Source organism: Calypte anna, chromosome 7, assembly GCF_003957555.1.
Source record: "Calypte anna isolate BGI_N300 chromosome 7, bCalAnn1_v1.p, whole genome shotgun sequence".
Taxonomy (NCBI): domain Eukaryota; kingdom Metazoa; phylum Chordata; class Aves; order Apodiformes; family Trochilidae; genus Calypte; species Calypte anna.
In genome coordinates this window covers 23,724,558-23,738,862 of record NC_044253.1, presented here as the reverse complement: position 1 = coordinate 23,738,862, position 14,305 = coordinate 23,724,558, and the positions used below count along the sequence as shown (strand labels likewise).

General features: G+C 39.7%; 1 protein-coding gene across 1 annotated transcript in view; it reads left to right on the top strand.

Annotated features, from left to right (window-relative positions):
* The window catches only part of TTN (titin), a 245,604-nt gene that overhangs the window by 217,648 nt on the left and 13,651 nt on the right, over positions 1–14,305 (top strand). Inside the window, 23 exon segments of the mRNA XM_030454664.1 lie at positions 228–524; positions 626–1,213; positions 1,312–1,614; positions 1,763–2,059; positions 2,514–2,801; positions 2,889–3,188; positions 3,283–3,585; positions 3,748–4,053; positions 4,164–5,930; positions 6,023–6,319; positions 6,839–7,126; positions 7,220–7,519; positions 7,598–9,664; positions 9,758–10,060; positions 10,142–10,447; positions 10,540–10,830; positions 10,950–11,249; positions 11,376–11,681; positions 11,910–12,215; positions 12,314–12,595; positions 12,916–13,509; positions 13,607–13,894; positions 14,003–14,302. Coding sequence (XP_030310524.1) covers positions 228–524; positions 626–1,213; positions 1,312–1,614; positions 1,763–2,059; positions 2,514–2,801; positions 2,889–3,188; positions 3,283–3,585; positions 3,748–4,053; positions 4,164–5,930; positions 6,023–6,319; positions 6,839–7,126; positions 7,220–7,519; positions 7,598–9,664; positions 9,758–10,060; positions 10,142–10,447; positions 10,540–10,830; positions 10,950–11,249; positions 11,376–11,681; positions 11,910–12,215; positions 12,314–12,595; positions 12,916–13,509; positions 13,607–13,894; positions 14,003–14,302 — 10,677 coding nt within the window.

Below are 14,305 nucleotides of genomic sequence, written 5' to 3'. Positions count from 1 at the left end.
GTATGTTTTACTAAGAAAAAAATATATTAATACTTAAAACAATATATGTTTTTAAATGTTTACTTCAAAGTATTATAAAAATTTTTGCTTGCATTTTACTTTAAAAGTTTCTAATATACATATTCATTTAAAGACATACTATCTCAATTCAGATAGTATTCCTGTGTAGCTGCTAATATAAAAAGTGCTTGCTATGTTGCCTAACCTGTTGCAATTTTTTTTCTCAGAAAAACCCAGCCCACCAGAAAAACTTGGTGTAACAAATGTCACAAAGGACAGTGTTTCTCTTTCATGGCTAAAACCAGAACATGATGGTGGAAGCAGAATTGTGAGCTACCTCATTGAAGCTCTTGAGAAAGGGCAGCAAAAATGGGTTAAGTGTGCAGTTGTTAAAACAACTCATCATGTCGTCCATGGTCTTAAGGAGAATGTTGACTATTTCTTCAGAGTGTCTGCAGAAAACCAAGCTGGCTTAAGTGATCCTAAGGAACTGCTGCTCCCTGTTACAGTTAAAGAACAACTAGGTATGCTTCCTAAAATGAGAGAAAAGTTGATACACATTAAATCAGATTCATACATAAAAGAGGAAACATTTTTAATGGTTTGAAAATGTTTTCTTTTTCAGAATCTCCTGAGGTTGATATGAAGGGCTTCCCTCATAACACTGTATATGTTCGAGCAGGATCAAACTTGAAAGTTGAAATTCCAATTTCTGGTAAACCAGTGCCAAAGGTGACATTGTCTAGAGATGGTGTTCCACTAAAATCTACCATGAGATTTAACACAGAAACCACTGCAGAAAGTTTCATCATTAACCTTAAGGAAAGCGTGGCTGCTGATGTTGGCAGATACGACATTACTGCTGCCAACTCAAGTGGCACCACAAAATCGTTTGTCAATATTGTTGTGCTGGATAGACCAGGTCCTCCTGTTGGTCCTGTTGAACTTAGTGATATCACTGAAGAGAGTGTAACACTCAGGTGGCAGCCTCCAGCTTATGATGGTGGAAGTCAAGTTACCAACTATATTGTACTGAAAAGAGAAACGAGTACTGCTGCTTGGTCTGAAGTGTCTGCAATTGTTGCTAGAACTGTTATCAAAGTTATGAAGCTCACAACAGGAGAAGAATACCAATTCCGCATCAAAGCTGAGAACCGCTTTGGCATCAGCGATCACATAGACTCACAATGTGTGGTTGTCAAGCTTCCTTACAGTGAGTAATATGCTTCTCACTCTGTACATCCATGTTTCAATGCTGATGTTGAAAATACGATTTTGTTAACAATTAATAATTTCTTTTGATATCATCAGCTACTCCTGGCCCTCCTTCCACACCATGGGTCACAAATGTCACCCGAGAGAGTATTACTGTTGGATGGCATGAACCAGTCAGTAATGGTGGCAGTGCAGTCATTGGATACCACCTGGAAATTAAAGACAGGAATAGTATATTGTGGCAGAAGGCTAACAAGACCCTCATTCGCACAACTCACTTCAAAGCCACCACCATCAGTGCTGGCCTTATCTATGAATTTAGAGTTTATGCAGAAAATGCAGCTGGCATTGGAAAAGCAAGTCATCCGTCTGATCCAGTCCTTGCAATTGATGCTTGTGGTATGTATTCCCTAGAAAATAAAGATGCCCAGTCATTTAAGTAGTAGTTTGGGGTTTTTTTCCCCTTGTGATATTCTCTTCCGTACAATAAGCTAATATCAAAAAAGCCCTTTATTCATTAGCAATACTCTTCTGTTTCCTACTGCAGAACCACCACGGAAAGTTCGTGTCTCAGATATTTCCAAGACTGCTATCACTCTGTCATGGCAGAAGCCAGCATATGATGGTGGTAGCAAGATCACTGGGTACATTGTAGAAAAACGTGATCTTCCAGATGGCAGATGGACAAAAGCTAGCTTCACCAATGTTATTGAGACGCAGTTCACTGTATCTGGTCTGACACAGAATTCACGGTATGAATTCCGGGTCTTTGCTAAGAATGCCGTTGGTTCCATCAGTAATCCCTCAGACATTGTGGGTCCTATCACATGTGTTGATACATATGGTAAGTTTTGCAATTATACAATGGTACCATTTTGCAGTACTAGGAAGCTTAAAGGCAATTGTGTTTTGTAGAACCGTAGTCTTTTAAATATGGAAAGATAGTTTACAGTGATTAATTCAATAAGGTGGACTGTGATCTATTTGGGCATGATTGTAATTAACATCTTTGCCTGTTTCTGTATTATTAAAGGTTTATGGTATCTTAATTCTTTGAGCAACAGAAGCCTGTCCATGGTCAAAGGGGTAATATTTATACATGTTGTTGCCTTTTCTTGGAAGGGAAAATTCTAACTTTTTCTAGGTTTATGATTTTAGTTCCACATGCTATCTTTAATGTGATCTGTATAAATTGCCTGTAACTATCAATTTAAATAAAGTACTAATTTTTTTTGTTTGTTTTTACTAAATACAAGTCTAAAGGAAGTACATTTTTAACTTTTTATTTTCATCTTAAGGTGCACCTGAAATTGACGTGCCACCAGAATATACAGAAATGGTGAAATATAAAGCAGGAACTTCAGTTAAGCTAAAACTAGGCATTTCAGGCAAGCCTATACCCACAATTGAATGGTTCAAAAATGGAAACGAGGTACAATCCAGTGCACTAGTGTCTATTGAAAATACAACAGAATTTGCTTCTCTACTCATCAAGGATGCAACTCGACTCAACAGTGGCACCTATGAATTAAAATTGAAGAATGCCATGGGTTCAGCATCAGCCCATATTAGAGTACAGATACTTGGTATGTCCTGAGATACAAGCGAATTAGACTATTAAACAATGACTCAGTAATAAATACTTAACATCTTCTTTCTTCTGTCTTCTATAGACAAGCCAGGACCCCCAGGTGGACCTATACAATTTAAGACAGTCACTGCTGAGAAGATTACACTAATATGGGATCCACCAGCAGATGATGGTGGTGCACCTGTAACACATTATGTTGTTGAAAAGCGGGAGACAAGTCGGGTTGTATGGTCTTTAATTTCTGAAAAACTAGAGGGTTGTATCATAACTACAACAAAACTCATCAAAGGAAATGAATATATATTCCGTGTCCGCGGTGTGAACAAGTTTGGAGTTGGAGATTCACTTGAGTCTGAACCCGTTATAGCCAAAAATTCATTTGGTAAGCAACATCTAAAATACCCTACACAATTGAATTGTCTTGTGTATTACTTGTAAGTGGTACTGATCTATGGACATACTTCTTTTTCACTCAGTTACACCTGGACCACCTAGTGTACCAGAAGTCACAATGATAACCAAGAATTCTATGACCGTTGTCTGGAATAGGCCCACTGTTGATGGAGGCAGTGAAATATCAGGATATTTTCTTGAGAAGCGTGACAAGAAGAGTCTAAGTTGGTTCAAGGTTACTAAAGAAACCATTCGGGACACCAGACAGAAAATAACAGGTCTGACTGAAAACAGTGAATATCATTTCCGAGTTTGTGCTGTCAACGCAGCTGGACAAGGTCCATTCTCTGAACCTTCTGACTACTACAAAGCTACAGATCCTGTTGGTAAGATACAGCATGTGGTATTTCTAATTGGTTGGAAATCAATGGAGAATGAGAAATTAGAATAAAATTGCACTGATTTAACTGAGGGCATATTTTATAACTCTTTATGATTACTTGCAACTATAGTTTCTTATATTTTTTCTCATAAACTATGATTTACAGATAAGCCAGGATCACCAACAAAGCTGAAGGTTGTGGATACAACCAAGACATCTGTCACCCTTGGCTGGATTAAGCCTGCTTATGATGGAGGAAGTCCAATTACCAGCTATGTGGTAGAGAAAAGGGAAGGTGAAGAGCAAGAATGGACTGTAGTCAGTGCTAAGGGAGAAGTGAGAACAACTGAGTATGTTGTATCCCACCTTCAGCCAAGCGTTAATTATTATTTCCGCGTGTCTGCCGTAAATTGTGCTGGACAAGGAGAACCTATTGAAATGATGGAACCTGTTCAAGCTAAAGATATTCTTGGTATTGTACTTTTCAGTGATTTATCATTTTTCTGTGTTTTGCTTTGCTTTCAGAATGTTTATTACTTCGTGTTACAAGTACACACTACTGATTTTAACTTGTTTCCACAGTGGCTGCAGAGATTGATCTGGATGTTGCCCTCCGGACCTCTATTGTTGCTAAAGCAGGTGAAGATGTACAAATAATGATTCCATTCAAAGGAAGACCTCCTCCGACAGTCACATGGAGAAAGGGTGACAAGAATCTTGGAACCGATGAAAGATATATCATTCAGAACACAGAATCATCTACACTACTTACTATTCCTCAAGTTACCCGAAATGATACAGGAAAATATGTTCTTACAATTGAAAATGGAGTTGGAGAAGCAAAATCATCATTTGTTAATGTAAAAGTACTTGACACACCATCTGCCTGCCAGAAGCTGCAGCTTAAGCATGTTTCTCGTGGCACAGTTACACTCGTATGGGAGCCACCTCTCATTAATGGTGGTTCTGAAATAACAAATTATGTTGTTGAAAAACGAGATGCTACAAAGAGGGCCTGGTCAACTGTAACAACAAAGTGCTCTCATACTACCTTCAAGCTAACTAACCTGTCAGAGAAGACTGCTTTTTTCTTCCGTGTTCTTGCTGAAAATGAAAATGGATTGGGTGAACCTTGTGAGACACCTGAACCAGTGAAAGCTGCAGACGTACCTGGACCTGTAAAAGACCTCGCCATGAAAGATTCTACAAAAACTTCTGTTAAATTGCAGTGGAGCAAACCTGACTATGATGGTGGCAGCATTGTGTCAGACTATGTTGTTGAGAAGAAACTCCAGGAAGAAAAAGAATGGACATATGCAGGCACAAGCAAGAGCTGTGAATTTGAAGTTGACAAACTTAAAGAGCTTTCTGTCATGGAATTCAGAGTTTTTGCTAAAAATGAAAAAGGCATGAGTGATGGTGTTACTATTGGACCTATTACAGTGAAAGAACATATAATAACACCTGAAGCTGACCTCTCTGATATTCCTGGAGGTCAAATTGCAGTAAGAATTGGACATAACCTGCACATTGAATTGCCCTATAAAGGTAAACCTAAGCCATCAATGAGCTGGCTCAAGGACAACCTCCCTCTTAAGGAAACAGAACACCTTCGTTTCAAGAAAACTGAAAACAAAATAAGCTTAAGCATAAAGAATGTGAAAAAGGAGCATGGTGGCAAATATACTTTAATTCTTGATAATGTAGTCTGCAGACAGTCATTCGCAATCACTGTCATCACTCTTGGCCCTCCATCTAAACCAAAAGCACCTATAAGACTAGATGAAATCAAAGCAGATAGCGTAGTTTTGTCATGGGAACCTCCTGAAGATGATGGGGGAGGAGAAATTACTGGGTACAGTATTGAGAAGAGAGAAACTTCACAAATGAACTGGAAGCTGGTGTGTTCCAGTGTTGCAAGAACAACTTTCAAAGTACCAAACCTTGTTAAAGACACAGAATATCAGTTTCGAGTTCGTGCAGAAAACAGATACGGAGTGAGCCCACCTCTTGTCTCAGCAGATGTTGTGGCAAAGCATCAGTTCAGACCACCAGGTTCCCCAGGCAAGCCTGTTGTATACAACATAACTGCTGATGGAATGACCATATCTTGGGATGCTCCTGTATATGATGGTGGTTCAGAGATTCTTGGATACCATGTTGAAAAGAAGGAAAGGAACAGTATTTTGTGGCAGAAGGTTAATGTTGCATTAATATCTACCAGAGAATACAGAATTACCGGGCTGATTGAGGGCCTGGATTACCAGTTCCAAGTATACGCTGAAAACGCTGCAGGTCTAAGCCGAGCTAGCGAGCCAAGTAAATATACTTTGGCAGTCTCTCCAGTGGGTGAGTGAATGATCACACATCAAAGAAAATTCTAGTCTTGTAGACTGTGGTGAGCAGTAATAAAAACCAAATTTTAATTATTTTCTTTTCAGATCCCCCTGGTACTCCTGATTACATAGATGTCACCAGGGAAACAGTCACTCTTAAGTGGACCCCCCCAATGCGTGATGGAGGCAGCAAGATTGTGGCCTACAGCATTGAGAAACGGCAAGGAGCTGCAGATCGTTGGCTGAGGTGTAACTTTACTGATGTCAGTGAATGCCAATATACAGTTACAGGACTCAGTGCAGGTGATCGATATGAATTCAGAGTGCTTGCAAGAAATGCTGTTGGTACAGTCAGCCCACCTTCACAATCTTCAGGCTATATCATGACCAGAGATGAAAACAGTAAGAACTATTTCTTAATGTGCTTGTATTTGGGTACTGATGCCAGCTAGAGCTTCTGGCTATACTGCTTGGAAATAAGAAGCCAAGGGTGTGCCTGAGGTTCTTTCAGTCAACTCAGAAGAGTTCTGTTTGTAGTCAAAGTTGGAAGTGTCTGAATTAAAGACACAAATCTCACAGACATATGTAATCAGTTGCTGAAAGACACGGCACTCTACATTTGTGTTGGCTAAACAGCAAAGAAATTATAAACTGCAATATTCTGATGGACTGAATAATTCAGAAATGAAAATGTGCTTCAGGTAGTGTAACACTATATATTAATAGTGTCTTTCACCTATCATTAATATGATTACAGGAAAAATAAGCTTATAGTTCATATAACAACAGCCTTTTAGAAAATGCCATTTTCTAAGCTAAATAATTCTATATATAACCACCTTTTATAATAAGTACATTAAAAAGAGTATCAGGAAAAAGCACAGAATTACATGGAAATTGAATTATACTTCACTCTTTCAGTTCCTCCAACGATTGAATTTGGGTCTGAGCACTTTGAAGGCCTCACTGTTAAAGCTGGAGAGAGCATTAGACTTAAAGCTCTAATCAAAGGACGTCCAGTACCAAAAGTGACATGGTTTAAGGATGGTAAGGAGATTGAGAAGATAATGAACATAGAAATAACTACAGATATTGGATATAGTACAATCTTCATTAGAGATGCTACCCGGGATCATCGTGGAGTGTACACAGTAGAAGCCAAAAATGCATCAGGCACTAAACGAGAAGATATTACCTTCAGGATACAAGGTACTGCACCAAACGCTTTCAGCATGCTCTTTTAAAATAGTATTTTTTTTCCTAAGTGACACAAATTATAATCCTGAACCTTTAAAATTGCAGACACACCAGGAAAAGTTGGTGGACCAATACGATTCACAAACATTACTGGAGAAAAAGTCACTTTATGGTGGGAGCCTCCGGCCAATGATGGTTGTGCTTCAATTTCCCACTACATAATTGAAAAACGCGAAACCAGCAGGATTGCTTGGGCATTAGTTGAAGATAAATGTGAAGCCTGCAGCTACACTGCACTTAAATTAATTAAGGGCAACGAGTACCAGTTCCGTGTCTCTGCAGTGAACAAATTTGGAGCTGGCAGACCACTGGAGTCTGATCCAGTTACGGCACAAATACCTTACAGTAAGTTTCCACCTCATTCTGGAGAAATAACTGTGAATGTATCATCTTGTTTTCTTAATGATGTTTTTCTTCTTTTAGCTCTCCCTGATGCACCAGGAACTCCAGAACCTACAAATGTAACAGGAGACAGTATCACACTCACATGGGCAAGACCAAGTTCAGATGGTGGAAGTGAGATAAATGAGTATATTCTAGAAAGGCGAGAAAAGAAGAGCATGCGCTGGGTTAAAGTAACCAGTAAGAGGCCCATTACTGAGAACAGACACAGAGTAACTGGCCTTATTGAAGGCAATGAGTATGAATTCCATGTGATGGCTGAAAATGCTGCAGGAGTTGGACCGCCAAGTGATGTTTCAAAGCTGATTAAATGTAGAGAACCAGTCAGCCCACCAAGTGCTCCTAATGTTGTAAAGGTGACAGATACATCAAAGACTAGTGTAAGCTTAGAGTGGACCAAGCCAGTTTTTGATGGAGGCATGGAAATAATTGGGTACATCATTGAGATGTGTAAAGCTGATCTTGAATCATGGCAGAAAGTCAATGCAGAAACTGTTCTTGCAACTAAATATACCGTTGTTGATTTGGAGGCAGGAGAACACTATAAATTCAGAGTTAGTGCTGTCAATGGTGCTGGCAAGGGAGAAAGTTGTGAAGTTCCTGCTGCAGTCCAAACTGTGGACAGGCTTTCTGCACCTGAAATTGATATTGATGCAAACTTCAAGCAGACTCATATTGTAAGAGCAGGTGCAAGCATTCGTCTATTTATTGCCTTCTCCGGAAGACCTGTTCCTACTGCTGTGTGGTCCAAAGCAGATGCTAATCTTACCTTGCGTGCTGACATTCAAACTACAAATTCATTCAGCACATTGACTGTGGAGGAATGCAATAGAAATGATGCTGGCAAGTATGTCTTTACTGTGGAAAACAACAGTGGAAGCAAGTCTGTCACATTTACTGTCAAGGTTTTAGACACACCTGGTCCACCAGGTCCTATTACATTTAAAGATGTGACCCGAGGATCTATTACTTTGATGTGGGATGCTCCTGTTCTGGATGGAGGTTCACGTATCCATCACTACATTGTGGAAAAACGGGAAGCAAGCCGTCGTAGCTGGCAAGTGGTGAATTCAAAATGCACTCGACAAATCTTTAAGGTCACTGACCTGGCGGAAGGTATGCCGTATTATTACCGAGTATCAGCAGAAAATGAATATGGTGTAGGTGAACCTTGTGAATTAACAGAACCAGTTGTAGCCACAGAAGAACCTGCCCCACCTAAGAGACTAGATATTGTTGATACAACCAAATCTTCTGTAGTTTTAGCTTGGCTTAAGCCTGATCATGATGGTGGTAGCCGTGTTACTGGATACCTTCTTGAAATGAAACAAAAAGGGTCTGACTCCTGGATTGAAGCTGGGCAAACCAAACAACTTACTTTCACTGTTGAAGGCCTTGTGGAGAACACTGAATATGAGTTCAGGGTCAAGGCAAAGAATGATGCTGGCTACAGTGAGCCAAGAGAAGCTTTCTCTTCTGTTATTATTAAGGAGCCACAGATTGAACCAACAGCAGATCTCAGTGGAATAAGCAGACAGCTCATAACATGCAAGGCTGGAAGCACCTTTACTATTGACATACCAATCAGTGGGCGGCCAGTACCAAAAGTGACATGGAAACTTGAAGAGATGAGGCTGAAGGAAACTGATAGAGTGTCCATCAAGACAACAAAAGACAGAACCACATTGACTATAAAGGATAGTATGAGAGGTGACTCTGGTAAATACTACCTCACACTTGAAAACACTGCTGGTGTGAAAACATTTACTGTCACAGTGGTAGTCATAGGAAGACCAGGTCCTGTCACTGGCCCAATAGAAATATCATCTGTCTCCTCTGAATCCTGTGTGTTGACCTGGAAAGAACCTGAAGATAATGGTGGCAGTGACATTACGAACTACATTGTAGAGAAACGTGAATCTGGCACAACAGCATGGCAGCTGGTGAATTCCAGTGTGAAACGTACACATATCAAAGTCAGTCATCTCACAAAATACCAGGAGTACAGTTTCCGAGTAAGCTCAGAAAACAGATTTGGTGTCAGCAAACCCGTTGAATCAAAACCAGTAGTTGCGGAACATCCATTCGGTAAGTGAGATACTTTTAAAAGTTGTGACTTTCCTCTGACTCAAGTATTTGTAATAACTAGCATTTTTCTCCCTGTCTTTTTTTTGGTTTTAGTCCCACCAAGTCCACCTTCAAGGCCAGAAGTCTATTTTGTATCTGCAGCTGCCATAGCCATTCGCTGGGAGGAACCCTATCATGATGGTGGCAGCAAAGTTATTGGATATTGGGTTGAAAAGAAGGAGCGCAACACCATCCTTTGGGTGAAGGAAAACAAAGCACCCTGCTGTGATTGCAACTACAAAGTCACGGGATTGGTGGAAGGCCTAGAATACCAATTCAGAATCTATGCTCTAAATGCTGCAGGTGTTAGCAAAGCTAGTGAAGCTTCCAGACCTGTAGTGGCTCAAAATCCAGTTGGTAAGTATTACTTTTAAAGTTATGTTGTTATTAAAGCTAAAATAAAACTGTGTTGCTCATTTTTCTGTTTTATTCCTCCAGATCCACCAGGAAGACCAGAAGTAACAGATGTCACCAGATCTACAGTGTCACTGAGCTGGTCAGCACCCCTTTATGATGGTGGAAGCAAAATTATTGGATATATTATAGAACGCAAACCGTATAGCCAATCTGGTGATGGGCGCTGGCTGAAATGCAACTACACCATTGTCTCAGAAAACTTCTTTACTGTGACAGCTCTTAGTGAAGATGAAGCATATGAATTCCGTGTGCTAGCAAAGAATGCTGCTGGTGTGATTAGCAAAGGATCTGAATCGACTGGTGCTGTCATATGCAAAGATGAATACTGTAAGAAATACTCAGTTGGAATTATTTGAAACATAATGTTCTAATTTTGCTGCTGCTATGTAATGTTTTTAATGTCTTTTTCCTTATGACAGCACCACCAAAGGCTGAACTTGATACCAGACTCCAGGGAGAAGTAGTGACCATTAGGGCTGGATCGGATCTTGTTCTTGATGCAGCCATTGGTGGGAAACCAGAACCAAAAGTCTTCTGGTCCAAAGGTGACAGAGAATTGGATCTATGTGAAAAGATATCTCTGCAATACACCAGCAAACGAGCCATTGCAATTATCAAGTTCTGTGACAGAAGTGACAGTGGAAAATACACTCTAACTGTTAAAAATGCCAGTGGGATGAAACAAATTTCTGTTCTTGTCAAAGTCCTTGGTATGTAGCCTATGATTAATATTCATACTTGGTATACGAAAACCACACAGATACTTCTAAATGAGTAAGACACTTTGCCTTAGCTGCTAATAACAATACTTATTTTCACCTCTATTCAGATTCACCAGGCTCATGTGCAGGCAAAATCACCATTAGCAGAGTAACAGAAGAGAAATGTACTCTGGCATGGAATATTCCTGAGGAAGATGGAGGTGCACAAATCACTCACTATATTGTAGAAAGACGTGAAACCAGCAGACTTCACTGGGTCATTGTTGAGGCTGAATGCCAGACTTTATCATGTGTAGTAACAAAACTCATTAAAAATAATGAATACATCTTCCGTGTGAGAGCTGTCAACCAATATGGACCGGGTGTTCCACTTGAATCAGAACCTGTTATTGCCAGGAATGCTTTCAGTGAGTATTACTACTTTCCATTCTGCATAAGAATTCGTGGAATATTTCCCACAGATAAAAAATTTGCTGAATAATAATTTATTTAATTTTTTTTACCTTAAAAAAAAAACAAAACAAACAAAACAGCTATCCCTACACCACCTGGTGCTCCTGAAGAAGTGAGTGTTGGCAAGGAACATATCATTATTCAGTGGACAAAACCAGAATCAGATGGTGGCAGTGAGATTAAGGACTATCTTGTGGATAAGCGTGAAAGGAAAAGTCTGCGCTGGACACGAGTAAACAGAGATTACACTATTTATGATACCAGACTGAAAGTCACTGGTCTCATGGAAGGCAGCCAGTACCAGTTCCGTGTCACTGCAGTCAATGCTGCTGGGAACAGTGAGCCTAGTGACGCTTCACAATACATGTTATGTAAAGAACCATCATGTAAGTTGACACATTTTAAAAATATTTACTTTTAATAATGGAGCATAAATCCCCAGATAGAGTTTTAATAAGATACATATATTTTCTTCCCAAACTAGCTAGTATTGGAATAAAGTTAAGTTATAGTTCATTTTAAGTGTATTTCCTGGCACTACCTGATTAGAAATAGTTTTAAACTGTAAAATGTTTTCTGCACCAATGTGAAACGCATTTTCCTCTTTCTCAAAGATACTCCTGCATCACCTTCAGCTCCAAGAGTTGTGGATACTACTAAGCACAGCATAAGTTTAGCATGGTCAAAACCCACATATGATGGTGGTGCTGATATCTTAGGCTATGTTCTTGAAATGAAAGAAGAAGGTACTGACCAGTGGTATCGACCACATACAACTGCCACTTTGAGGAATACTGAGTTCACTGTGACTGGTCTTAAAACAAGCCAGAAATACCAATTCAGAGTTGCTGCTACAAATGTGAATGGTATGAGCGAATTTAGTGATTCATCAGCAGAAATAGAACCTGTGGAAAGAATAGGTAAGTTGAAGACAATGTATATTTTAAGGAATAATTATATTTTCTTTTAGAACTACTAAAAGATTAACTAACTCCATGTTTCTTACACACCTCATCAGAAATACCTGAGCTTGAGCTTGCTGATGATCTGAAGAAGACAGTTACAGTCAGAGCTGGCGGTTCCCTGCGCCTAATGGTGTCTGTCTCTGGCAGACCTCCTCCTGTAATCACATGGAGCAAGCAGGGTGTTGACCTTGTAAGTCGAGCGATTATTGATACTACAGACAGCTACTCTCTGCTTATTGCGGATAAAGTTAATCGGTATGATGCTGGAAAATACATCATTGAGGCTGAAAATCAATCAGGAAAAAAATCTGCAACTGTTTCTGTAAGAGTTTATGGTAAGTACTGCTAAAATTGTATGTGGGCATTACATCATAGTCCACATTGTTCAGGAATACAAAAGTCACTAACTTCAAAGGAAGCTTGAAGCTTAAATAACATGTGAACAGTTGGGCTGTCAGGGAAACAATGTGATCCAATGGAACATACATAGTTTCTAAAACTGTGCTACTTCAGAAATCAAACGTTAGTATTTTGATTTGGTGGTTTGTCTTTTTAAAATGCAGAATCAGTCATTCACTGTAAAAGGAAAGGACAAAATGTAAAAAAACAAAAACAAAACAAAAAAAACCCCACTATTTTTGTTTGGTTGTTTTAGATACACCTGGTCCACCAGCTGCAGTTAGAATTAAGGAAGCATCAAAAGATTCTGTGACTCTTACTTGGGATATTCCAGCCATTGATGGTGGAGCCCCAGTCAACAACTATATTATTGAGAAACGTGAAGCTTCAATGAGAGCCTACAAGACTGTCACTACCAAATGCAGCAAGACATTTTATAGAGTTACTGGACTTCTAGAAGGAGCTTTGTATTATTTCAGAGTACTGCCAGAAAATATTTACGGCATTGGTGAAGCCTGTGAAACATCTGATGCAGTACTAGTATCTGATGTCCCCATGGTACCACAAAAGCTTGAAGTGATTGACACGACTAAATCAACTGTTACACTTGCATGGGAGAAACCACCACATGATGGTGGAAGCAGATTGACTGGCTATGTTATTGAGGCCAGCAAAGCTGGAACAGAAAGATGGTTGAAGGTAGTGACACTGAAGCCTAACGTCTACGAGCACACAGTTATCTCTCTTAATGAAGGTGAACAATACTTGTTCAGGGTCAGAGCACAGAATCAGAAGGGTGTGTCAGAACCACGAGAGATTGTCACAGCAGTGACAGTACAAGACCAAAAAGGTAGGTATTTACTGGTAATAAAAGGGTGAAGCTTACACTAAATGACCATAGTATTTATGAAATGGATATTAAAGTACCAATTACTGGCTTTTTCTAGTTCTACCAACAATTGACTTTGCTGGAATACCTCAGAAGACAATTCATGTACCTGCTGGCAAGCCCATTGAGTTAGCTATACCAATTGAAGGACGGCCACCTCCTACTGCATCTTGGTTCTTTGCTGGTTCTAAACTGAAAGAATCAGAACGCATCAAAATAGAGACTGTTGCCAAAATAGCTAAATTAACTGTGCGTGAGACCACCATACATGACACTGGAGAGTATACACTTGAACTGAAGAATACAACTGGAACAGTTACTGATACATTAAAAGTCATAATCCTTGGTAAGGATTTATGAAAACATTTGTCCATGAACTTTCTCCATGTGAACACTGTTCCATTATCGATATGATTCCTTTTATCTTTTGATTTTCTTTTTTTTTTTTTCCTAGACAAACCTGGACCACCTGTTGGACCTATCCGAATTGATGAAGTTGATTCCAATTATGTAACCATCTCCTGGGAGCCACCTGAACTGGATGGTGGAGCTACTCTTAGCGGCTATGTGGTAGAACAGCGTGATGCTCACCGTCCTGGGTGGCTGCCAGTTTCAGAGTCAGTAACCAGGACAACATTTAAGTTCACCAGACTTGTTGAAGGTTCAGAATATGTGTTCCGTGTGGCTGCTACAAACCGCTTTGGCATTGGATCTTACCTGCAGTCTGAAATTATAGAATGCAAGAGCAGAATCCGTA